Here is a 26,674-nt window from a genome sequence, read left to right as displayed (position 1 = left end):
TCAGCGCTGTAAGTCAGTTGTAGCATATTTCATAAGGAGACAATCACGCAAACGCGGCCAGGGGCCCCCACAGGGACTGTAAATAAACCCTATAAAATTTTTTGTTGATTCTTGTGAGTGGACACAGGACCCACCTGTGGCGAAGACAACATTCCTCGAGACCAGACGATGCTCCACAATGGAGAACTGTGGCAGCTCAATCTTTTCCACTCCAGTGACAGCTTTGTCCCCGCCACGCCAGTAAAATTCAATGTCATCCGTGGTGTAGCCATCTGCCAGGAAAGAGAAGCAGGGACATGCAGATATGAAACATCATTTTCTATAAATGCCTGGCTAAAGAAACTGTCATTAATGTAGTGGAGTCATGGCTTTGCCGCATATGAAGCAGATTTGTTTAATGTGCTTGTCTATGAGGAGCGTCATTGAAAATAACTTCCACGTGTTCTTGTGTTACCGCCTCTGTTTGAGATGTACCAGGCTGGTGTTGAAAGGCAGAGAAGCTGGGGAGGCTGAGAGCTCTTACCAGAGTTCTGCTTGCAAAGCATAACTTTAGAGCTGGCCTGGACATCACACAGAAATGAATTTAAGACATGTCTTAACAGCAATGAAAAAGGTAGTTGTAAGAGAAAATGAGGACTCAAGTAAGAAGAATTCTGGAAAAGCAGCTCCTCCCAAGTGCTGCTGAGACACTGAAAGACTGAGGTGAACGTAGCCAGGCAGTGGCCAATCTCACGGCGCATGCTCAGAGCAGCAGCAGGGTTCTCCCTGGCCTCTCTAGATAGGTTCTCCACTCTTCCTGGCCGGGAGGTTTCCCAGCCCTAGAAATGCCTTTTGCTGGGATATTCCTGACCCTTAGAGATTTGCACAGGTGGTCTCATCAGAAAGAGGAGGGGTCATTAGCTGAATTATATCTCCAAACCCAGTTCTTTGCACAGTGCTCATGTTCACTTGGTGATTAGTCAGTGCTTCTGGAGAATGAGTAAGTAGGACAATAAAGTCTGATGTGACTTGTGATACCCAGGAGTCTCCTAAAAGATGAGGTCAACTTTATCAATAAGATCAATTAAAAAACAGGTCTTGAGAAAAATATCATCTCAATACAACAGACATTTTGATTTGAACATGTAATACAACAGAAAGGTAGACACCCAATATCTGATGTTACACAAAAAAATGGCCCAGCCCTAGGGATAACTGCTCCCACAGCAGAGCCATCTGCCTCGTCCTGTCTGCTGACCTCTCTGCTCGGATTGCACGGTCACACCCACTGTCTGCTCCCTTCATCCTGACTTCCTTACATTACATTCTCACCTGGCAGCTGCACAACCCTTAATAGAACACACATTGTATCATGCCAGTCCTCTGCCTAAAACCCTCAAATGTTTCCCAATGCAATTAGCAAAACAAGTCCAAGCTTCTTACAAGGACCTCACAGACGTACAGGACAGGCCCCCGTGTGCCTCCATTCCTTCCCGTGCTCAGCAGCCCAGCCTCGGGGGCCTCGTCCCACAGCCCGGGCCAGCCTGCTGCACCCCAGGCTGCTGTACCCTCTGCAGGGACACTCTTCCAGACCTTCACGTGGCTCTTCTCCTTACGTTTACCTCTTGACTTAAATAAAACCTTTTTTGCAGAAGCCCTTCCTGATATTCCACCTCACAAGCAACCTCACGATCACTCACTACCATTTTATCAGACTTCGTTTTCTTCAAAGCATTTATCACTGTTTATTATTTGTCTGTTTTCTGTCTTTTCTGGAATGGAAGTTCCACAGAGGCAGGCATTTTGACTATCTTCTCCATATATCCTTGTGCTCATGACAGTGCCCACATAGAGCTGATGTCCAGTAAGTTTCTGATGGAAGAATTCATGGATCACAGAATTTGCCTGCAAGCTTAGAAATAAAGCCACATCCTTCTTTTCTCCATTCCCACTACAGTGATGTGAATAGTGAGGCCACCAGAAAATTGAGAGAATCCCTTCCTCTGCTCAAATGCTTTAACCATTGTGCTCTGCAGGGGAGGGGCCGTGCACACTGAGGGGATCTCTTTCACTGCAGGCCTTCCTACTGGCCTCCACCCCAGTCCACGCAGCACAAAACCCACACTCTCAGAAGCCACTCACTACGTGTTCAGGTGGCTGGAAGAGGTGCTGCCTCACTTAGATACAAGTTTGTGTTCCTGAAACTTTTATTGACTCATTGGAGTTTTGTTCTCTAGCCACACAGAATAACTTCCTAGGATGGTCCTTCAGCTACCGGCAAATCATCTGTCCCCTGAGCCTCTGTCCTCCAGATGATTCAACTGTGCATCACTTGACGTGATTTTGTCTCTTGTCTTCTCTGAAAGCACAGCTCTCAGAAAACGTGAAAGTGATGTAGTGTGGAACCAAGGGACACAGTGGGACCAGCTCCACCCCAGATCTGGACCCTAGGCCATCACCAGTTCCATTTCTCAGCACGTTTATTCACAAAGACATGCTCTTCTCACCACAATAGCATCAAGACATGTTGCAAAAATTCAGCATAAATGTTGACAAGCCTAAATCCACTTGTTACTAATTACACACCTGTCTTTGATAGGCCAATGTCAACAACAACATCCTGATGTGCCGGGAGATGCAGTTCAGGTAGCAGGAGGGACGTTTGTTGTAGATGCAGCTCTCGTCCCTCATGTAAGTACTTAGTGTTGAATTATCAATAGAGCATCTGAATACTACTCAAATCTAAGAAAATTGCTGAGATGTAGAGAGAGCCTGTTTGTAAAGCCAAGTTCCTGGTGGGAAGTGAGTTTTGCTCTGACTGCCCAGGGTCCCAGCAGCATAGCCACTCAGGCATGATGCAGTGTATTGCAGGAAAATTGCACCTGGGCATCTACACTCTTCTCACTGAATGGAGCGAGATGGGGGCATTTGTTTTCTTACATTTCAACAAAGCAAACAGATGCTCTTAATCAGATTAGAATGAAGAACTGTTTTATACTTTTATTCCCTCTCGCTGTTATGACAATGAAATTTTCAGAGTGGAGAATTAAACTTCTAATATTTGAGATTGTGAAAACTATGTCAAGAAAATTATGGACACCTTTGAAAAGATGCTAAAAAATGACAAAAAAAAAAAGACTTAAAACACAAAGTGGAAGGAAAAGAAACTCAGATACAGATACACACAGCTTTCGATTTCCAGAGTGCAGTTCTGTTCATCCAGCGGGTATCTTCGCAGGTCCATCATGCATGCCGCTGTCGTGGTGATTCTGAAAAAGGCAGAGTGAGGGAGACATTAAAGACAGGGGGAGAGGCGTGGCAGGGAGACCATTTCTAGTTCCTAGATAAATTGCAAGTAATACCCCATGGAGGACCCCTCCCCAGACGACAACTGACTAAACATCCTCACGATATATACTGAAAAATTCCAATGGATAAGAAACTCTTTCAGTGCACTAGAGACCAGCTTATCAAGAAAAACAACACAAAAAATTTATTTTAAAGTTTTTTTTTTAATTGACAAATAAGAATTGTATATACTTATGGCATACAACATGATGTTTTGAAATGATGATTCCACACGTGATGTTGTGGAATGGCTAAATCGAGGTAATTAACATATGCATTACTTCACATATTTATCGTTTGGTTGTTTTTGTGGCTAGAATACGTAAAATCTACTCTCTTAGCAATTTTCAAGTAAACAAAACATTATTATTAACTATAGTCACCATGTTTATGACAAAAACTTTACATCCTATAAAATTGTTTGTTGGTTCTTATTGACTTTGGGTAACCGAAGGCAGAGAAAGGGGTTTTCAAGGAAGTTCTTACCTGCAGTTTTTGTCTATTGTTCTAACCTCTAGTACAGAGAGAACTTACGTGTGGGGCAACACTGATTAGGCTCAGATTGAGTTGACTTTCATTGCGACGTGTTAAAGTAGCTGCAGATCCACAGGCTGCACTTTGGAACTTTAAACCAAACTTGTGCTGATCTTATTTTATCATGTCTGTTGGGCTGGATTTTAACACTCCAGAGTTTTTCAACATGTGATCATCTATCTTTTCAAAGAGAGTATTTGGTTTCCATGTTACTGATTATGAATCAAAATTGGTTGGGTTAACTTCCCTTGAGTTCGGCTAAAGCTATGGAAAGAATTTATATCATGCTCAAAGACAGCTATGCCTCTGCCATGATTAAACCAGCCACACATTGAAAAACAGCACTTCTAGGAATGTCAAGTCCTTTTTCTGCTCTGTCTACAGCCTCCTCTTAGGGAAACCAACCTACTCAAAGGTGCTGCCAAAAATGCAGTCATTAGGGCACTGTGTTTTATACTCTATTTCTCTAGAATCCCACCCCTTCCCCACCACTGTCAAAGCTGATGAAACTGAGTGGGTCCAGGATTCAAAGACAGCTAGCCATCAGCTGGCCAGTGATCCATGGTGTTGTCTGAGTTGAAAGGCAGAGCAAAGCTAATGGGATTCTCTTCTACAGAAATGAATTAAACCGTCAAAGCAAGAGTGAAAGTGAAGCTCCAGGCCAGGATCTAGATCTTGCAGTGCTGTTTCAAACTGGGGAGCAATGTATGAGAAAGCCAGGAGAGGCAGGGAAGATGCAGCGAGCAGAGAGCCAAGCAGGCAGCAGTCACTGTGCCTGGGCCAGGGCATCTGGCCCTGCTGGCGTGCACATAGACACTGACGTCTATGCAGGAATTATGTGACCCACCAGCAGTCCTGGTGATGCCAAGGCAGCAATGGACTGTTGGAGTGGAGAAGTGAGACTGCTTTCTCCTGAGACCCGAAGAGTCAGCTTGAATCCCCAACTATCCTTCAGGTCCATCTTTCTTGAAGCCTGGTATTCTGCTTTTTCTGGACAAACTTCATTGTGGATATTCACAACAAACCTACTCATACTGTGATTAATATGAGCAAACCCTGCTCCTACCAACAGATTCTAACCAAAACAGCTGTAAAACACCAGGCACGGGCTGCTTCTCATGGGCTTGTCTCACTTAACCCAAATGCAGGTGCTAAGGGAAGAACGGAGGAAAGCATGCACCTGGCTGACCAGCAGATGAGCAAATCCTGCTTGTCGGTGGCAGCGAGTGGCAGAGGGGAATGCAACACACCCAGCAGGCAGGGGCCATGCTGAATTTCTCTATGCGAGCAGCCAGTGGCCGAGCACTACAGACCCGTGCCAAATATCACCACACTTCCAATATCCTTGGAGCCAAGGAATGCAGTGCATTGCATAATACAAAATCAACATGCAGCTCTTCGGTATATTTTTCTACAGCATCTTTCTTTCTAGTTGACTGAAGTTCCAGCCTCACACTTTTAAATTCTGGCATGCTTCATGGCAAACTGACAACCCAACATCCACACAAGATGTCTACAAGGAAAAACTAGAATAAAATACTGCTAAAATTATGAATTTTTATGAACAAGACCTCCACTGGAAATATTCAAATTTTCCTGTACATTTTGGTACCCATTCACTTGAACAGAGCCAGTAATTGAGAATACTACTTCCTATTGGTTGTTTCTGTTTTTCTTCTCTGGCACTGGCTGGCACGGGGATCAACCCTGGACTGTAGTGTCGTCAGCACTGCACTCCAACCGGTCAGCCCTTGTTGTTTTATTCATTCCCCAAACCACCCCTAAAACACACACACGCACACCAGCATGCTCACATTGTTTGGGGGCACCACTCTTACACCTACTGTGACACTACATAGAGCGTGTCATGGGCATTTTTGAAAGGGGAAGGAACATGAAGCTAGAAGAACTGGTGAGAGTGTGCTCCTCTTCCCACCAAGGCAGCCCCTCTTTTTTTTCCACGGAGCAGCAGTTGTCCATGTCTTCTCATTCTGACATAATTTTCTATTTACTTGAGGAATGAGGTAGAAACATCTACTCACTCCTCTTCTTCATTTGGAAGAAATACTTGCAAAACCCTCTCAGGGTGAAAAATGAGACTCCAGAGCCTGCTCATGCTGTAGAAGGCATGCCAGGGACAGCACATGGAGGAGGAGAGAGGTCGGGTTACTGGGACAGAAAGGCAAGAAAAGGGAAAGGGGGGCAGAAGGAGAAAGGAAGTAGGCTGCCCAGCGTGCAGGCCCCTCTGAGTCACAAAACCTGTACCTAAGTTGGCTAAACTCGTGACGAGCATGCAAAGGGGACTTTCTGAGGGAATGGACAGAAACGAGCACCCCGGGACTTTTCAGAAGTCATAGGAAGGCTGATGAATGTCATAGACTGCAGAGCTGAGAGCCCAAGCACAGTGGACAGAAATAGACCAAGAGCAGAGAGTCTCAGTGACAGCTGGGCTCCATGTGTGTGACCCCCAACACTTACACACACCTTTTGTTTGTTCTCTAATAATTTTCTTTTGTCCTGAGAGGAGAGTTTAACCAACATTTAACTCTGCTTCCCCAGCCTTCTGTAATCTGAGAATTCCACCTCTATTTCTAAGAAATAGTGGTGAAGCCAACCAAGAAGGATCAAATAGGACTGTGTGGGGCTGTGACTGCAGTGCTCAGTCGCTATGGCTTCTCAAAGAAAAGCAGAGGAAGAGAGTGGCCCAGTGGTAGAAAAGGTGTCTGCATCAATGCGTCCTTTCTTCACAGACAGTCACACTTTGTGGATGCTGGGAGCGGAAAGTAAGAACAAACCAAAAGAATGTGGGGGGGAGACAGAGGAGTGAGGGCTAGAGGACTGGACGTTAAAGGTGTGGGCACTGGGACAGCAGCCCGTCACACCTGCACCTGCTGTCCAGGGCCTTCCCAGTGCTTGGCTTCGTGCCAAGCACTTCATTACACGTGCACTTAATCCCACAACAACCACATTACAGAGGCGTTATTATTATTCCCATGTGGAAGATGGGCAAACCAAGGCTTGGGAAGAGTAAGTAGCTTGACCACGTTCACAGAGCCACTGGGAGGCAGATGCAGCATCAGATCCAGGCAGCTGGAACTGTACATACTACTACGCCTCCCACACCTCATTTACCTTAAAAAGTACAAAATACATTCAACTTCTAAAGGCCTACTCAGGAATTGAGGGTCTTGTTTTGAATGAAGAGCAATAAGGTAAAGAAATTTATATAGACAGGTAGATAGGCAGAAATACATACATAGAGATATAAATGTAGATGTAGATAGACACAGATCGTATGCATGTATGGGGGTCTTCAAAAAGTTCATGAATGAAAAAACTCAAACTGTCTTTTAATTCCATTTTTCAAAAAACTTTATTATATATATGACAAGTTGAAAATATAAGTAAATGGAGAAAATAAATATTCTGCATGCAATTCCTGCAGTAATTGTAGTAACATTCAATCCAGTTTCCCACCCATTGTGGAATAGGGTAATTTTTTACATCATCCTGCTTTTATAAATAATACATGCCTAAATATATGTTTAAGAGGTAAAAGTATGAAAATGCAGGGAGCAGACCTGAACATTATGAGGACAGCATGTCTCTGGCAAGTTTGAAGTCACATTGTAGGACACCTATGACACACTGTCTTTGGACGCTGTCCCCAGGCTGTCCTTGGTGCCCTTGTCCTGCAGAGGTGGGGGAGGAAGCCCAAGTCAAGCAGCTCAGGATCCAGGGATTCCAGTGTGTTGAAGGGTTTCCATTTCTTCTCAGTTGTATCAAGCTTGTGAGATATACTTTGGCATCAGCACTTCTATCTTTAAATATTCACCAATTTAAAAACGTAATAAGGGCAGATGCAAACTCTTCATGTCACTGCACAAATACAGATTTCTCTACAGACCACCTGGTAGGGGTTGCTGTCGAATGTTGCTGTCAGCTGGTTGGGAACAAGCTTACTGCTGCAAACATTTGCCTAAAAGATGACTTGTTGGCCAGGTACAAAAGCACTCCTTGTCAGAGTGTTTGGGAAAGTTGAGCACGGGCATAGTCTGGGATTGACAATGATAGTGGACTAAGCAATGCACTCGTTTTTCCTATTTGTGTGCATCTTTTCGATTCACCATAAATTCTGCAGAGGACACATGTCCAATGTGAGTGCTGGTAATTATGTTCTTGGCTGACCATGGGAAGGCAAGATCCTTGACCAGCTTTCTCAGTGAGGCCTCTAGAACTAAAGCACCTGTTCATAGCTGTCTCCCCTCATTTTGCCCCATTTTCATGATTTCATTATATTTAGCACCATCTACAAATGAGATTGTTCATCTATTTGTTGACTGCCTGGCCCCTCACACACGGCCTTGTGAGCCCGTGAGAGTGGAGCCTTGCCTGTCCTGTCCATAGCCATCTCCCCAGTGCCCAGAATAGCCCCCGGCCCCAAAGAGCAGGAACCCCGTAAATATTTACTGAACAAATGACTGGAGATACAAGGACCATGTGGAGGCAGGAAGTGTGGACTCAAGCAAGGCATGGAACGTGAAAGGTAGCTTGGCCCTTCTTGACTTTAATGCCCCAAACGTAAGAGTCAGTGGAGATGCAAGCCCTGTAACAAGCACTCCCAGAAGGAATGCTGGCCTTGCGTGGTTACTGACCTCTGAGAGACTCCACGGGCTCACTGGTCAAGGTGCTTGGATGAGACCCCCCTGTTTTAATAGCCAAGTCATCCCTGTGGATCCTCGTGCTGCAGAACTGCATCCTACACAACTGAGTACAGTGTCAACACCATGAGCTTTAGAGCTTCAGCTGCAGTGAGGATCAGAGTGAAATGCTGCCTTCAGTGTAGTCCTGGCACATGGCAATCACAATCTTGTTAAACTAATAGAACCTGGAAGAAATTAGCAGCACCTCCTGTGTGACTTCTGGCTTGTACTCGGGATGCTCAAATGCCCAAGAACTCTGGGCAATATCTGTGGCCACTGGATAGTACCAAAGCCAGGGTGTGCTTTAGAGGTAACCACCTAGCCTCTTATAACCACTCAATGGGTAGCTCACACTCTTTCATTCCTGGTTCCCTGATGGCAGGTGCATTGAGTTGTAAAGGCAGCTGTCATTTTTTCCAGGAATGGGAACTCAGATGCTAGGATTTAGGACCTAAGTCAGATATTTCAAATCATGCGTTTTTCTTAAGCAAGTGCTTGTTATTAAATGTGCAGAAGGCACATGGCATAGGCCAGTGCTTAATTTTTGTTTTGTTTTACAAAATATATGAGAAAACACATTCACAGAACTGCCCAAAGGCCATTGCTATGGAGACTCCTTGAGGCTGTTGCTGAGAAATTCACTGCCAGGAGTTGACTGGGTCAGCAGCCCATTCCTCTCCTTCCCGGGACTGTCTTCGCTGAGACATTTGCAATTTTGCTCACGAAAGAGGAGCTGCCTCTTGGCCCACCTCTTGAATGTGGGTGGCTTTGTGACTCTCTTTATCTGATAAAATGGGCGGAAGTGACAGTGTGCCAGTTCTGTGCTTACACCCCATGAGGCATTCTGTGTTTCTGGTTTCCTCTTCTGCTTCTGCCTCTGCTAGAGAAAGCCTTGCCAGACAAGTCTGCTGGTCCTAAAGGAGAGTAGACACAGGCATCAGGACTGAGGCGCCCACTCAGCTCTTCAGAGACCACCCCTGGGTGAGCTAATGGGTCACCCACACCCAGCCTGTGAGTGAGCCTGCCAGGATCAGCAGGATGAGCGTTAACCACCCAGATGCATGAGCAATGAGCACTTACTAGTGTATGCACTGAGACTTTCTTGCTGTTTGTTACACAGCACTGTTGGGCAATAGATGGCTGATACAGTAGTCAACACAAGTAGTACATATATAGAAAATCAAAAATTATTTTATAAATAAGTAGGAACCACAACCTGATACTTCTGAGAGTGTCATAAGACAGGAAAACACTTGGTGGATGGCATTTTCCTAAAATAGGAACTTGTGGTTTTATGTTTAAGCATAAGTCCACTGTCATTTAGAAAAATCAATCTCTATGAAATGAGCAGTCACATGAGGCAAATGAGATGGGTCTGATGCATCATCTTTCAGTTTTCAAATGATATGGTGATAAAGCTACACAGGGGCCAAAACTGAAAACCAAAACTAAGACAAAAGTGTATGCTACATCCTGGCAGGTGCTCTTGGAACCGTCTGGGTGGATGGATAGGGAAGTTCATAAGGAAAACACCACAGGCTCAGCCCTCCAACGAGGAAGGGGAGAAACAATTATCAGGAAAGTACTGGGAGTTACCCCAACTATCTACATCTAATCATGGCACTCAGTGCTTTACAATCTAGAACCACACTGTCTATAGCCATGTGTGACTAGTTATACTTAAATTTTAAATTAATTAAAATTAAATTAACTTAAAAATTTAGTTCCTCTGATGTACTAGCCACATTTCAAGTGCACAGTAGCCACATATGGCTGGCTGGTGGCTGCTTAGCATGCCCATTATACACTTTCTCCATCACCACAGAAAGCCCCATCAGACAGGGCTAAAGCAGCAACACATCTAACTCTCTGTCTCTCCATCTCTCTAGTGTAGAGAACACAACCCCCTGGATGAAAGTAGTTGGGGAGATATAGTCAAATTTGTGGGACCCAGAGGCTTGAAGGAAAGCCACCCAGAGCTAGAGGGGGCCATGTAGTGGGCTGGGGGGTGGCAGGAAGTGGGAATGTCATTCAAGACTCTACTCAAAGTACCACACAGTGTGTCTGACTTCATGGCCTTGTTTGTTACCCCAGCAGTCAGAGAGAAAGACCTATCCTGGGTAAATGGCAATTAAGCATAACAAATGGAGCACATTAACCTAATCTTCACAGTTATGCCCTATAAGCTAAAGCTTCTATCATGAGAGGGAGACTAAAAGGACCAAGATCATTACCAGAAAATCTCTTTGTCTCGATAGATCTGTCCCACGGAAGGATAAACATTCTGAATAAAACAAAGAGGTGTTCCATGAAAAGATATGAAAACAAAGGAAATAAAAGTTAAAAATTTGGGAAGATGTATGTCTGGTTACCAAAAGGCATGGCCTCTTTAACATAAGAACAGGGAGACATAAGAAAAAGCAGCCTGAAGGAAGGAAGGAATGATGTGGAAGCGACTTAAATTTTAATGGACATACAAGTCATTGAGGGATCTTGTTAAAATTCAGATTCTGAGTCAGAATGTGTGGGGTGGTTCTATAATTCTGAATTTCTCAGATGATGTTCCCAGGTCATGTTGCTGCTGGTCTGAAGCCAATACTTGGAGTAGAAAGGAGAGGGTAAACTTGCATACCTGCCCAAAGGCAGAGGGAAAATGCAAGGCTTTGAAACAGAGAGAGGATGATAGATACAGAGCAGATGAAACAGTAAGCAACTGAGTTTTATTAAACAGCAAAACCATATAGCATCCAAGTCAACAAATTAAAATTAAACACGAAACAATAAATAAATCTTTGTTTAATTGGAGTAAAATATATGTAATGTAAAATGTATCATTTTAGCCATTTTTAAGTGCACCATTCAGTGGCATTAAGTGCATTCACGTTGTTGTTAAACCATCACCAATGTCTATTACCAGAACTTTTTCATCATCCCAAACAGAAACTCTGTACCCACTAAACAACACCCATTACCTCCTGTCCCTTGCCCCCAGGATTCTCTAGTTCACTTTCTGTCTCTATGAATTGACCTATTCCAGATATCTCATATAAGTGAAATCATACAATATTCATTCTTTTCTGCCTGGCTTAGTTCATTTGCCATATTGTTATTAAGATATATCCATGTTGGGGCCTGGCTGGTTAGCTCAGTTGGTTGGAGCACAGTGTTGTAAACCAAGGTCAAGGGTTCAAATCCCCATACTGGCCAAACCATCAAAAAAAAAAAAAAAAAAAAAAAAAAAAAGAAAAGAAAAAAGAAAATATGGATGAATTCTTTTATCTGACGATAAGGAAAACTTTCCTAACTATTGGCTTAAAATCCAGAAGTAATGAAAGACTGATGAATTTGACTACATAAAAGTCAAAATAAGTAAACAAATAAACCAGTAGATTAAAAACCTACAAATCAAAACCAAACAGAAGTAAACATAACTGTGTATCAAATTCCTTTTTTATGACTGAATAATATTCCATTGTATGTTTATACCATACTTTGTTTATCCATTCATCTGTTGATGGGCGTTTGGGTTGTTTCTACCATTTGGCTACTGAGAACTCTGTTGTACAAGTGTCTAAGTCACTTCTTTTCTTTCGTTTGGTATATACCTAGAAGAGGAACTTCTGGATCATACAATCATTCTATGTTAGAATTTTGAGGAACCACCATACTAGTTTCCACAGTGACTGAAATATTTTGAATTCCCACCAGCAATCGCTAAGGGTTCTAAATTCTCCACTACTTTGTCAGCCCTGGATTTTTCCCTTTTGTTTTTGTTTTTTTTATAATAGCCATCCTAATGTCTGCAAATGAGCATCTCATTGTGTTTCAATTTACATTTCCTTAATGGCTAATAGTCTTAAGCATCTTTTCACATGCTTATAGACTATTTATATATTTTTTTCTTTGGAGAAATATCTATTCAAGTCCATTGCCCATTTTTTGATCGGGTCTCATGGTTTGCTTTTTTGTTGACATACAGATCTTTATATGTTCTGTACATTAACCCCCTTTTGTAAGTGTTTTCTCTCATTCTGTCATTCCCTTTTTATTCTGTTGATTGTATTCTTTGATGCACAGAAGTCTTTAATGTAGTTCAAGTTACCTATTTTCTTTTCTTGCTTGTACTTTTGCTGTCATATCTAAAATATATTGCCAAATCCAATATCACACAGCTTTCCCCCTGTTTTCTTCTAAGAGTTTTCTGTGAATTGATTGAATTGTGTCCCCCAAGGTTCATGTATTGGAAGAAATATTTCCACTGTAACTGTCAAAGGTAGGAAATCCTATTATGGAAACTGAAAGGTGGGGCCTTGAAGAGGTGATTGGATTGCAGGACCATACTGTAGTGAATGGATTAATAATGGTGGTTGGGAGCTGTAGTTCTGAGGGCTTTAAAGGGAGAGCGCAAGAGGAGCTGTCTCTCTTGCTCTCTCTGCTTTCACCCTCTTGCAATGTGAGACCCCTGGGTCACTGTCACATCACCAGATGTGTTCCTTGGACTGTGGACTTCCCAGCCTCTGAAACTGTAAGCAACAAATTTAATTTTCTTATAAATTATGCAGTTCCAGGTATTTTGTTATAAGGAACAAAAACGGACTAATACAGAGTTTTATATTCTTAGCTCTTAGGTTTGGTTCTTTGAGTCAGGTATTTCATCCAACTTGAGTTAATTTTTATATATGGTATAAGTTAAGAGTCCAAATTTGTTCTTTTACATATAGGTATCTGGTTTTACTCAGCTTCATTTAATGAAAAGACTGTCCATCGCCTATTAAGTTGTCTTGGAACTCCTGTCAAAAATCATTTGACCATATATGTAAGGATTATTTCTGGGCTCTCTATTCTATTCCACTGGTCTATATGTCTGTTCTTATGCTAGAACCAATCTGTTTGGATTACCATAGCTTTGTAGTAAACTTTGAAATCAGGAATTGTGAGACCTCCGACTTTGTTCTTTATCAAGATTGTTTTGGATTTTTGGGGTCCCTTGAGATTCTTTATGAATTGTAGGATGGGTTTTTCTATTTCTACACAAAGATGCCATTGGAATTTTGATATGGATTGCATTGAAGCTGTAGATTGCTTTGGGTAGTATTGTCATTTTAACAATAGTAAGTCTTCCAATCCATGAACATAGGATGTCTTTCCATTTACTTATATCTTCTTCAAATTCTTTCAATACTGTTTTATAATTTTTACTATACAAGTCTTTTGACTCCATTGTTAAATTTATTCCTAATTTTCTCATTATTTTAGATGCTATTTTAAATGAAATTGCTTTCTTAATTTCTATTGAATTATTTATTACTGTATAGAAATGAAATTAATTTTCTTGTGTTGATTTTGTACTCAGCAACATCGTTGAATTAATTGTTTAGTTATAACCAACATGTGTGTATATGTGTGTGTGCAGAATCTTTAGTTTTTCTATATAAGACCATGTCGTCTGTGAACAGATGTTTGCTGGTATTTGAATAGAAGCAGCAAAATCAGGCATACTTGTCTTGTTTCTGAACTTAGGGGAAAAGATTGCTGTCTTTAACCATTAAGTATGATGTTAGTTATGGGTTTTTCATATACAATCCTATCATGTTTAGGAAGTTTCCTTCTATTCCTGGATCATTGCATGTTTTTATCAGAAGAGTGCTGGATTTTGTCAAATATGTGGTCTGCATCAATTGACATGATCATGTGTGCTTTTTGTTCTTCATTCTCCTAATGTGGTATGTTACTTTGATTGACTTTCAAATCCTACTTGGTCATGTTGCATGTTGCAGAATTTGGTTTGCTACTGTTTTCTTTTTTTTTTTTTTGAGAATTTCTAGATTAGTATTCATGAGGGATGTTGCTCCATGGCTTCCTTTTTTTTGCAGTGCTTTTGTCTAGCTTTATGGTGTAATGCTGGGCTCATAGAATGAGTAAAGAAGCATTCTCTCCTTCTTAATTTTTTGAAAAAGTTTGAATTTTAATTAACTGGTGTTTGAATGTTTGGTAGAATTTACCAGTAAAGCCATCTGATCTAGAGCTTTTCTTATTGAAAGGTTTTAGATTACTGATTCAATTTCCATACAAATAATAATTCTGTTTATACTTTCTATTTCTTCATAATTCAGTTCTGATAGGTTGTATGTTTACAGAAACTTGTCCATGTCATCTAGGTTATCTTTCTAGCATATAATTGCTCATAATATTTTCTTATAAACCTTTCTATTTCTAAAAAATTGATATTAATATCCCCACTTTTACTCCTAATTTTAGTTATTTGAGTCTTCTCTCTTTTTTTTTTAGTCAATCTAGCTAAAGATTTGTCAATTTTGTCGATCTTTTCAAAGAACCAAATTTGGGTTTCATAGATTTTTCTATATCATTTCGTACTCTCTATTTTATTTATCTTTGCTCTATTCTTTATTATTTTTTGTTCCTTCTTTTAGATCTTCTTTTTTTCATTCCTTAAGGTGTAAAGATAGGTTATTGATTTGAGATAATTATTCTTTTCAATGTATGTGCCTAAAAGTAGAAATTTTCTTCTTAGTACTTAGCACTCATAAGTTTTGGTATTCTTTTTTTTTTTTGTCTTTTTCCGTGTCCGGCAACGGATCGCAACCCTCAGTGTCGCCCCCGTACCGGACTGGGACCGGCAACGGGATCGCAACCCTCGGTGTTGCCCCCGCACCTCGCTCAGCCAGTGAGCGGGAACCAGTCTGTATGTGGGATCCGAACCCTCGGCGGGAGCGCCTCCGCACTTCCCAAGCGGCGCACTAGCGCAGTGCGCCACCGAGCCGGCCCAAGTTTTGGTATTCTTATAGAACTGTCTGTATGTCCTTTCAATTCTGTGAATGTTTCATATATTTTGGAGCTCTGATGTTTGGTGCATATAATTGTTATATCTTTTTAGTGTATTGGCCCCTTCAACAATATGTAGTGTTCTCCTCTGCCTTGTATTACAGTTTTGTGAATTAAAGTCTATGTTTACTAATATTAGAATAGCCACCTCAGATTTATTTTGATTACTGTTTTTATGAAATACATTTTTCTATCCTTTCACTTTCAACTTATTTGTGTCTTTAGATCTGTGTTTGTAGATTTCTGTTTGTGGGTGGTATATAATTGGACCCTGTTTTATTTTTTGTCCATTCTGCCAATCTCTAGCTTTTGATTAAACAGTTTACTCCATTAACTTTAAAGTAATTACTCATAAGGAACTTACTTATGACATTTTGTTATGTTTTCTAAAAGTCCTTTAGCTTTTTCTTCCCTCATTTCTCTCATCTTTGTTTTCTTTTTCACTTTACTGATTTTTTTATGGTGACAAATTTTCATTACCTTCTCATTTATTTTGGGTATATTCTATAGATATTTTCTTTTTGGTTACCATGCGGATTATATTTAACATCCTATTGCATATATAATCTCTAGTCAGCTCTGTACCCCCTTATGTTATTTATGTTACAAATTGTATTTCAAAATGCTGTGTGCCCACTGATACAGATTTATAATTAGTTTTATGCATTTTTCTTATAAATCATGTAGAAAATGAAAAATTGGAGTTACAAGAAAAAATTACAACAATATTGGCTTTTATTTACCTTTACCAAAGATCTTTGTATCTTCATGTGTCTTTGAGTTACTGTATAGCATTCTTTCATTTCAACCTGAAAGACTGAAATGAAATCCTTAGCATTTCTTTTAGGGAAGGTCTAGTGGTAATAAATTTGCTCAGCTTTTGTTTATCTGGGAGTGTCTTATTTTCTTCTCATTTTCAAAGAACAGTTGCCAGATATAGAATTCTCTGCTCACAGTTTTTGTCTTTCAGTACATTAAATACATCATCCCACCACCTTCTGGCTTCAAAGATTTCTTGTGAAAAATGGGTTGATGGTCTGTTTGAAGATCACTTATATGTGATGGGTCACTTCTCTCTTGATGTTTTCAAGATTCTTTCTCTGTCCTTGTCTTTTGACAATTTCATTATAATGTGTCTCAGTGTGGGTCTCTTTGGTTTTATCCCTCTTGGAGTTCATTGAGCTTCTTGGACTTATTTCCATCATATTTGGAAAGTTTTCAGTTATTATTTCTTCAAATAACCTGTCTGTTCCTTTCTCACTTTCTCTCTCTCATCTTCTGTGACTACCATAATGCATATTTTGATCCACTTGATTTTTTTCTCACAAGTCTGTTAGGCTCTGTTCACTTTCTTCATTCTTTTATCCTTCTGTTTCTCAGGCTCAACAATTTTAATTGTCCCATTTTCAAGTTTGTGGATTTTTTTCTTCTGCCTGCTTAAATCTACTATTGAACACCTCCAGTGAATTCTTCACTTCAGTTATTGTCCTTTTCAGCTTCAAAATTTCTGTTGAGTTTCTTTTCATAATGTCTATCTCTCTGCTTATTTTATTGTGTTCATTTTATTCATATATCAGTTTCCCCATTTCCTTTAGTTCTTCATTCACATCTTCCCTTACCTTTTTGAGTAGTTAAAGCAGATGATTTAGTCTTTATCTAATAAGTCCAATGTCTAGGTTTCTGCCGATTAATTGTGTTCCTTTGAATGGCCCGTGTTTTCTTCTCTCTTTTTATGCCTTGTAATTTCTTTTTCCTAAAACTAGGTATTTGATCATTATAATGTGGTAACTCTGGAAAATTAGATTCTTCTCTTTCCCAAGGGTTTGCTTTTTAAAAGTTATTACACCATCTGTTTTGAGACATTTCTAAACTTTCTTTGAAAAGATTATTCCTCATCAAGTATAATCAATAAAGTCTCTGTTTCTTTAGATCATTCAGCTAAAGTTTTAACAGAGATTTCTTTGAGTGCCAGAAGCTGAAACAAACAGAACAAACAAACAAAAAAGAAAGAAGAGCCACGTCTTCCAGTCTGCAGATTCACTATGTGCTGGGACATTCTGAGCTTAGGGGTCAGCCCAAAGTAAACACTTAAGGTTTTCTTAAAACTTTTCTGACCATATGTCTTGTCTGGGCATATGCATGGCTTTCTAAGACTCCCTGTATACGTGGCTGCTTTTGAATGACCTAATTTGCCAAAGAGTTTCATCCTAACTTCTCCCTCGGGCTGAGGTCTATTTTATGTTTCCACTCAGAATCTCTTGCCCCAGGCATCTGTGGGTTTATAGTCATCTTTTAGCCGTTATGAGTACTGCCTGCTTCTTTTCCTGCCTGCATTCTGAGTTATGCAGGACAGAGAGCAACACCTTGCTTTGGCCCTTCAGGTATCTGCCAGATAGTTTAAAATGCATGTACATAATAATTTGCACACAAGATCTGCTCTGCTCCCTCTGGTAGGAGGGGAAGAACCTGAAACGGGACTGTGACCTGCTAAAAACCAAAACTGCCCCTGCACTGGGGAGTGGGTGGGAGAAATGGCAAGTAAAAATGTCACAAAACTCTCCTCTTGTTTTGAATGTAACTTTTTCTTGATTAGGCATTTGGTTGGTTGCTGTGAGCATTGGACCGTTTTCTGGAGCTTCTACAAAGTTGGTTCAGATAGCTTCCTGTTGTTTTTTGATGTTTCCATGGGGAAACAAGAACTTGATGCATTTTAGTCTGCCTTTTTGCTGATGTCATTCCCCAGTGTAGAGATCTTTTAAGGCAAGAGAAGGAGGATGTTTACAAAGATAAAGCAGAAGTAAATGAATAGAATTAAAATATAAAATAAAAAGCTAGCCCTTTAATAATATAAATGAAATAGGTAAATATTTCTTGATGCCACTGAACACAATTATAAATAAAATGAAAATAAAATATGTTCTTAGTAGCTTAAAAATAGGAGAAAGCAGTGAACATGTGTATACCAATGAATTAGAAAGTTCAGATAAAAAGGGTATTTTCCCAAAAAACATGAATTCTCAAGATTGATACAAAAAGAAAACCTAAAAAGACCCATAAGTATAGCAGAAATTGAAGATATGTGTGCCAGGGCAGAAAACATCAAAATAGTATTTATCCTAGGAATTCAAGAATAGATGGAGGGGATGGGGTCTGACGTCAGCAACATGGCAGAATAGAAAGTCTCAGGCTGCACTCTCCCCTCCCACACCCAGAAAGTTCATCTAACAAATGTTCACAGACCAGAACATTCTTTTGAAAATCCCAATATGTGGAAACCCTTGCCAGGAATATACAGTGAGAACAGGACAGTCTCTTTAATAAATGGTATTAGGAAACTGGATATCTCTATGCAGACGAATAAAATTGGACCCTTATCTCACCCCACATACAAGAATCAACTCAAAATGGATTAAAGATCTGACACTGTACAACTACCAGAAGAGAACATAGGGGGAAAGCTCCACAACATTGGTCTGGGCAATGATTTTTTAGATTTGACCCCCAAGCACTGGGAACAAAAGCAAAAATAGACAAATGGGATTACATCAAACTAAGAAGCTTCTGCACAGAAAAAGAAGCAATTAACAGTGTGCAGAGACATCCTATAGATTGGGAGAAAATATATGCAAGCCATTAACGTGATATGGGATAAATATCCAAAATATATAAGGAACTCAAACAGCTCAATAGCAAGAAAACAAAAAACCCACTTAAAATTAGGCAAGATACCCGAAGAGACATTTCTTAAAAGAAGACATAGAAGTAGCACCACTAATCACTACAGAAATGCAAATTAAAACCACAATGATGAGATATCACCTCCTACTTGTTATAATGGCTACAATAAAATAGATGAAAGATAACAAATGGAACCTTGTACATTGGTGGGACTGTAGATTTGTACAGCTATTACAGAAAACTATATGGAGGTTCCCCCCAAAACTAAAAATAGTATTGTCATATGATCCAACAATTCCACTTCTAGATATTTACCCCAAAGATTTGCAATCAGTTTGTCAAAGAGGTGTCTATAGTCCTATGTTCATTGCAGCAGAATTTGCAAACCAAGATATGGTATCAACCCAAGTGCCCATCAACAGATAAGCGGATTTTAAAAATGCAGTGTATATATTCAATGGAATACTCAGCATTTTTAAAAAAGAAATTCTTTCATTTTCAATAACATGGATGTAACTGGAGAACATTATGCTAAGTGAAACAAGCCAGACCCAGAAAGATAAATACTGCCTGTTCTCACTTATGTGTGGAATCTAAAACAATTCAATTCTTAGGAGCAGAGAGTAGAATGGTGGTTACAGAGGCTGGGGTGGTGGAGTAGGAAGATGATGGTCAAAGAGACAAAGTCTCAGTTAGACAGGAGGAATATGTTTTTTTTTTTTTTAAGACCCATTGCACAGTGTGGTGAATATAGTTAATAACAGAATATAGTACATGTCAAAAATGTCGAGAGTAAATTTTAAATGTTTTCACTACAACAAATGTTAAGTATTTGAGGTGATAGATATGTAAACTAGCTTTATTTAATTATTTCACACTATATTCTTAAATCATAACATTACTTTGTACCCCATAAATATATACAACTATGAATTGTCAATTTACAATATAAAATAAAAATTTTAAAAAGAATGGATCAAGATAGGACATTAATATATCACAGTTACGGGTTGAATAAGGAAAATGATCATCTAAGTATAGATTGAATTGATAAAATCTATTTCTATTTATAATATTTAAAAAATAATCTAAGGTCAATCATCTCATCTATAATTAGTTGAGAAATATAAACACCATAAGTTGGTGGCATCTATTTTATTGAGCGCTGTATCTCAACCTACCCCACCATCCCTGGAAACTACCTGACAGTCAACATGTGTACTGTAGACACACATAATGGAAGTAAAACCTTAAGTAATGGCTACACTGAATTAAAAGTGCAAGTTGTCCTTCACGGTGGGGCACAAACAGCACCCCTATTATAATGAAGAACGAGGTGATACCACACACTCTTATCCCAGTAGTTTATCATTGTTCTGTAAGTTCGAGTCGATGCAATAAAACAAGAAACAGCAACAAGAATAAAAACTATTAAAAATGAGGATAAAAATCATCACTATATGCAATATCATTGTAAGACTAAAATCCTCAGGAAGATTAACTAAACTATTGAAAATAATAAGAGATTAGCCCAGCTGGATATGATTTTGGATAGGTGCATACATAAAGACAGTCATAAACAGATCGATAGCCTTCCCATATACCGGGGAGAGCCAGCTAGAAAGACAATGAAAAGTGGTCCCATTCTTAACAGCACCATACTTTTAAAAAATAGGAATAAACTTATCAAGAAATGAGTGTGTGGTCGATGGAGAAAATGACAAAACCTTACTAAAAGCCATACATGAAGACAAGAACAGAGGCAGACATGTCATATTTATGCAGAAAAGAGTGCACATAGGGTAGCTTTTGTTCTTCACAAAGCGGTGTTTCATACGCATTGTTCCAACAAACATCGCAAACGGTACTTTTAGGAATTTGATAAAACAAATGATTCAAAAGTTCACATGGAAGAATAAACTGGTGAGTATGGGAACAAATAGCTAACCATCTGAGAGCAGAAAACCTGACAGCCACCTCACATCGTGTACCGAGACAAATGTTAAAGGATTGAAAATTTTAATGGAAATTTAAAAAATATATAAATACTACAGAAAGAAGAATTGAAATTCAAACTTAACCCTCATACAATACTTTTTTTTTTTTGGCAGACACTACTCTAGATTTGGGGATGGAACAGTCACCAAGACAGAAACAGTTCTTTTCTCAGAGCTCATATTCTTCCCCCATTGACACGGCTGGGAGCAGTGAGTCAAAAAATAAGAAATGTAGTAAATTGACCAGACAAATCAGATCTGGATTTGGCAGACACTACTCTAGATTTGGGGATGGAACAGTCACCAAGACAGAAACAGTTCTTTTCTCAGAGCTCATGTTCTTCCCCCTTTGACACGGGTGGGAGCAGTGAGTCAAAAAATAAGAAATGTAGTAAATTGACCAGACAAATCAGATCTGGATAAGTGTACGACAAAAACCAAACAAGGTAATTGGTATGGATTGAATTGTGTCCCCCACGTTTGATGTATTAGAAGCGTGACCACCACTGTGACTGTTAAAAGGGTGGGAAATCCTATTGCAGTTGATTGAAAGGTGGGGCCTTGAAGAGGTGATTAGATTAATGATGGTGGTCAGGGGCATGATTCTGAGGGCTTTAAAAGGAGAGCACATGGGAGTCTCTCGCTCTGTTCCTCCATTTTCTGCCATGTGATACTTCTGCATTGCTGAAAAGCCACCACCAAAGAAGACCCTCATCAGATGTGTTCCCTGCACAGAAAAGACTTCACAGCCTCTGAAACCATAAGCAATAAATTTTGTTGTCTTAAAAATTACCTACTTCGATATTTTGTTTATAAGCAACAGAAACAGACTAATACAGTGATATAACAGGAAATGAATAAATGATCAGAGAAAAGCTCTCCTTGCAAAGGTGACAGTTGATCTGTCCTCAGTTACATAGTTACATTATAATGATTCTGAAAACAGGAATATCTAGAGACAGGGTATTCTACATCCACTGGAGAGCATGTGCGCAAGCCTTGAGACAGGGACATCCCTGACAGTTCTGAAGAGCAGTGAGAAGGCTGCACACTGGCAGCATGGTGAGAGGGAGAACAGCAGTAGAAAGGGGGGTTAGAACTGCAGGAGACAAATCCTTGAGTGGGGAGAAGATGCCGAGGGGATACTGGGTCTTGAAGTGATCAGGGACCACTGCTCATTTTGAGAGAGGAGGCAAGGAGTGAGCATCAGGCCCATCAGATGGTCTCTTTAGATGGGAAGATGGAGAAGTTGCTCTGTTCTCAACATAAGTATGAAGGGGAGAATAAACATGCTGTGGGGTGGGCCATAGAGAAATGTATGAACCTGAACTTAGGGCAAGACACGTGGTTGTCTCCAGCCTCGAGGATGAAGAAAATGGATTATTTACAGAAGCCTAAATAATGGTAAATCCCAAAGCAGGTGTCAGAATTCAAAGCTAATACATGGTTTATCCCATAGTTTATGGGAGTATAAATTGGCATACTCCCTTCTGAAAAGCAATTCCTGAATTAAAAGTGCAAGTTGTCCTTCACGGTGGGGCACAAACAGCACCCCTATTATAATGAAGAACGAGGTGATACCACACACTCTTATCCCAGTAGTTTATCATTGTTCTGTAAGTTCGAGTCGATGCAATAAAACAAGAAACAGCAACAAGAATAAAAACTATTAAAAATGAGGATAAAAATCATCACTATATGCAATATCATTGTAAGACTAAAATCCTCAGGAAGATTAACTAAACTATTGAAAATAATAAGAGATTAGCCCAGCTGGATATGATTTTGGATAGGTGCATACATAAAGACAGTCATAAACAGATCGATAGCCTTCCCATATACCGGGGAGAGCCAGCTAGAAAGACAATGAAAAGTGGTCCCATTCTTAACAGCACCATACTTTTAAAAAATAGGAATAAACTTATCAAGAAATGAGTGTGTGGTCGATGGAGAAAATGACAAAACCTTACTAAAAGCCATACATGAAGACAAGAACAGAGGCAGACATGTCATATTTATGCAGAAAAGAGTGCACATAGGGTAGCTTTTGTTCTTCACAAAGCGGTGTTTCATACGCATTGTTCCAACAAACATCGCAAACGGTACTTTTAGGAATTTGATAAAACAAATGATTCAAAAGTTCACATGGAAGAATAAACTGGTGAGTATGGGAACAAATAGCTAACCATCTGAGAGCAGAAAACCTGACAGCCACCTCACATCGTGTACCGAGACAAATGTTAAAGGATTGAAAATTTTAATGGAAATTTAAAAAATATATAAATACTACAGAAAGAAGAATTGAAATTCAAACTTAACCCTCATACAATACTTTTTTTTTTGGCAGACACTACTCTAGATTTGGGGATGGAACAGTCACCAAGACAGAAACAGTTCTTTTCTCAGAGCTCATGTTCTTCCCCCTTTGACACGGGTGGGAGCAGTGAGTCAAAAAATAAGAAATGTAGTAAATTGACCAGACAAATCAGATCTGGATAAGTGTACGACAAAAACCAAACAAGGTAATTGGTATGGATTGAATTGTGTCCCCCACGTTTGATGTATTAGAAGCGTGACCACCACTGTGACTGTTAAAAGGGTGGGAAATCCTATTGCAGTTGATTGAAAGGTGGGGCCTTGAAGAGGTGATTAGATTAATGATGGTGGTCAGGGGCATGATTCTGAGGGCTTTAAAAGGAGAGCACATGGGAGTCTCTCGCTCTGTTCCTCCATTTTCTGCCATGTGATACTTCTGCATTGCTGAAAAGCCACCACCAAAGAAGACCCTCATCAGATGTGTTCCCTGCACAGAAAAGACTTCACAGCCTCTGAAACCATAAGCAATAAATTTTGTTGTCTTAAAAATTACCTACTTCGATATTTTGTTTATAAGCAACAGAAACAGACTAATACAGTGATATAACAGGAAATGAATAAATGATCAGAGAAAAGCTCTCCTTGCAAAGGTGACAGTTGATCTGTCCTCAGTTACATAGTTACATTATAATGATTCTGAAAACAGGAATATCTAGAGACAGGGTATTCTACATCCACTGGAGAGCATGTGCGCAAGCCACTCTTACCTGTTTTATTGTACTAAATCCAAGATTTTCAAAAGGAGTTTGAAAATGTATTAGTGCTTTTACACGTATTATATAATTCTGTCCTGACAGAGTTAAAGCTCTTTGCTTTTAACAGCAACATACCAGCGTACTCTACTTCTGCTAAGAAAAGGAGGAATGCAAAATGAAACGGAGGGAACCCAAAGAGCAAGTTGTGTTTAAAAAGCCAAAAACTCCTGGACTCACTTTTGTTGGTATTTGCTTCTTTTGCTCTTCCCCCACCACACACACGCACCACACACACACATGTTCCATACATGTACACACACACACCGCACACTGGAACACATGTACCATGCATGTGTGCACACATGCACACACTCATCATACACATGCACACACATGGACACATCATATTCATGCAAACACACATTCATACAGGTATATCTGCTTCTGTTTTAATTTTTGGGGGGTGGGAGGCAGGTAAATGGCTCTTCATTTCATGCTCACAGAGTTAATTAATAATTGTTTGCACAACTGATATACTTCTCAGAACCTCTGGAATTTTATAACCACATCTCTCAACTTGGGGCAAAAATATAAAATGCTGAAATCCTCCCAAAGAAACTTCAAACTAGATTCTTTTTGAAGCAAAACCATGGCTTAGTTGACATGTGCCACTATTTTCTATTACAGTCAAAAAGTGTGATTTTGCTACAATCCCAACTTTCACTCCACACAACAAGGTATTGAGAAGTCACTCAACAGCTCCTATTTAAAGCAATGTTAAATTATTCCCTTCACTTTGACATGTGCCACTATTTTCTATTACAGTCAAAAAGTGTGATTTTGCTACAATCCCAACTTTCACTCCACACAATAAGGTATTGAGAAGTCACTCAACAGCTCCTATTTAAAGCAATGTTAAATTATTCCCTTCACTTATCTTGAGACACCAAAAGTCTCAGTGGTGTGGATTTAAACACACGTTTTTATGATTTTACTTATAGCTGTTGGAGTCTTAGTTAGATGGCTCTGGACTCATCATTTTCAGACAAATCTTTTCTCCAAGACATCCACGTGTTCCACTCAAAACTGTGGGCCACTCCTAGAAGGCCTTGAGGGCACTTGTAGGCCAGGTAATCGAGAGAGACACATGCACATACCCAAAATATTATTCTAAAACAAAACAAAGTAAAAATCAGTGCAAAATCAATGCAAGAGACAGAGGTTTTTAAGAGCACCATTTAGCAAGGTGATATTCAAAATAATTAACCACCAGCAGTGAAGGACCACCACAGGAAGGTCTGGCAGTTTCCAGGGCAACGAAGGAAGCCTGGGGCCTCCTCCTCCAGGCTCAGGAAGGCAGCCTGGTTTCCTGATTTGAGCGATTACATTAGGAGACCTGGAGAGAGATCTTTCTCATTAGGAAGCCTCTCACTACTTAGTTACTCCCATAAATATTCGTGGCACCACCTCATAAAGCTTCATGGAGACTATACCATATAATCTGCACACCAGACATTTTTTCAACTATGCAAATAGCTTTGGGAAAACTTTGTTAAAGCTTCTGCAGTGTCAGGGCGATATTAATTAAAGGCCTTTGTGGCTATGATATGGGAAATCCTTCCTGAGGGAATCTGGGTTCTTAGATATGGCAACCCAATTATATACAATCAATCCAAGGAGGCTGTTTTTCAATGGCTGGATGACTATTTATAGTAACAGTAATGCCCCAAATCTTATGCTTATGAGATTTTTTTTTCCTGCAAAGTTCAAAGTGTTTCATGAATGTTTCCTAATTAATCTGAGGACATAGTCTCACTTACTATAATTATCTCAAGTAAAAAATTCAATGCCAATGCACCATGTAACTGCAAAATTGGCCCCAAAGAGGGAGACAGACCTGAGTCCGTACAGCACCGTCCCATCAGGGTGAAGGCGGATCATGCGGTTTTTCACTGTCACTCCATGCACAAATGATTTTTTGTCATTCAAGAAATATGTGTCGGGCACCCAAAGCTGGTCAGCCACACGATTGTCAAGTGTGAGGTTGAGAGGGATCCCAGAATATGCGAGCCTTTTATCTCTCCAATATTGTTGAAAATACATGGTTAAGGTATAATCCTAAGGGAGAAAAAAGAAAAAAAAGAAAATTAGTTTGTGTTGGTCACAGGTATTTTTCTCCACGACGGGCCAACTTCGGGTTGAAATCTAAGCTGTAAAGTAAATATCCAAAAGACATGGATGTCATTTTTAGACAGGGTAGGAGGCAGTGGTTGCTTTCTTGTGACTGCAAATACCAGGTTTAATATGTATACGTATAAGTGTGTGTCATGTCATAAATATTCTGGTTTACTTAAGAAGCAGACTAGGTAAATTGGTACTTTAGAAATAACCACATGGAAATAAAGACCAAAACCAAAAAAGTGGTCATAATATCAGGTGCTGGCAGGGACTGGATCGTTCCCCCAGGTCCTCCGTCTCCACCAGGCAGATGGTTCTTCAACTCCTGCAGCAGATGCGTTCC

General features: G+C 39.9%; 1 protein-coding gene across 1 annotated transcript; it reads right to left on the bottom strand.

Annotated features, from left to right (window-relative positions):
- On the bottom strand, positions 1-26,266 carry LOC103600492 (gamma-aminobutyric acid receptor subunit beta-3-like). The gene is made up of 3 exons (XM_008584771.1): positions 26,051-26,266; positions 3,166-3,248; positions 1-272 (listed from the first exon to the last, which is right to left on the bottom strand). Exons 1-3 carry the CDS (start codon positions 26,254-26,256, stop codon positions 1-3), a joined length of 561 nt encoding a protein of 186 aa, XP_008582993.1. The 5' UTR covers positions 26,257-26,266.
- Positions 26,267-26,674: the final 408 nt, after the last annotated feature.

This window comes from Galeopterus variegatus, unplaced genomic scaffold, assembly GCF_000696425.1.
Source record: "Galeopterus variegatus unplaced genomic scaffold, G_variegatus-3.0.2 Scaffold3368, whole genome shotgun sequence".
Classification (NCBI taxonomy): Eukaryota; Metazoa; Chordata; class Mammalia; order Dermoptera; family Cynocephalidae; genus Galeopterus; species Galeopterus variegatus.
The sequence above is the reverse complement of the archived record's forward strand: the minus strand, read 5'-3'. Positions and strand labels throughout refer to the sequence as shown.

What these genes read in the sequence shown, in the direction of transcription:
- LOC103600492 (XM_008584771.1), bottom strand. Translation starts at nt 26,256, where the DNA reads ATGTATTTTCAACAATATTGGAGAGATAAAAGGCTCGCATATTCTGGG. An exon ending in ACGGTGCTGTACGGACTCAG is followed by an intron (nt 3,249 to 26,050) that starts GTCTGTCTCCCT and finishes TGCCTTTTTCAG; the next exon opens with AATCACCACGACAGCGGCAT. An exon ending in CACTCTGGAAATCGAAAGCT is followed by an intron (nt 273 to 3,165) that starts GTGTGTATCTGT and finishes CTTTCCTGGCAG; the next exon opens with ATGGCTACACCACGGATGAC.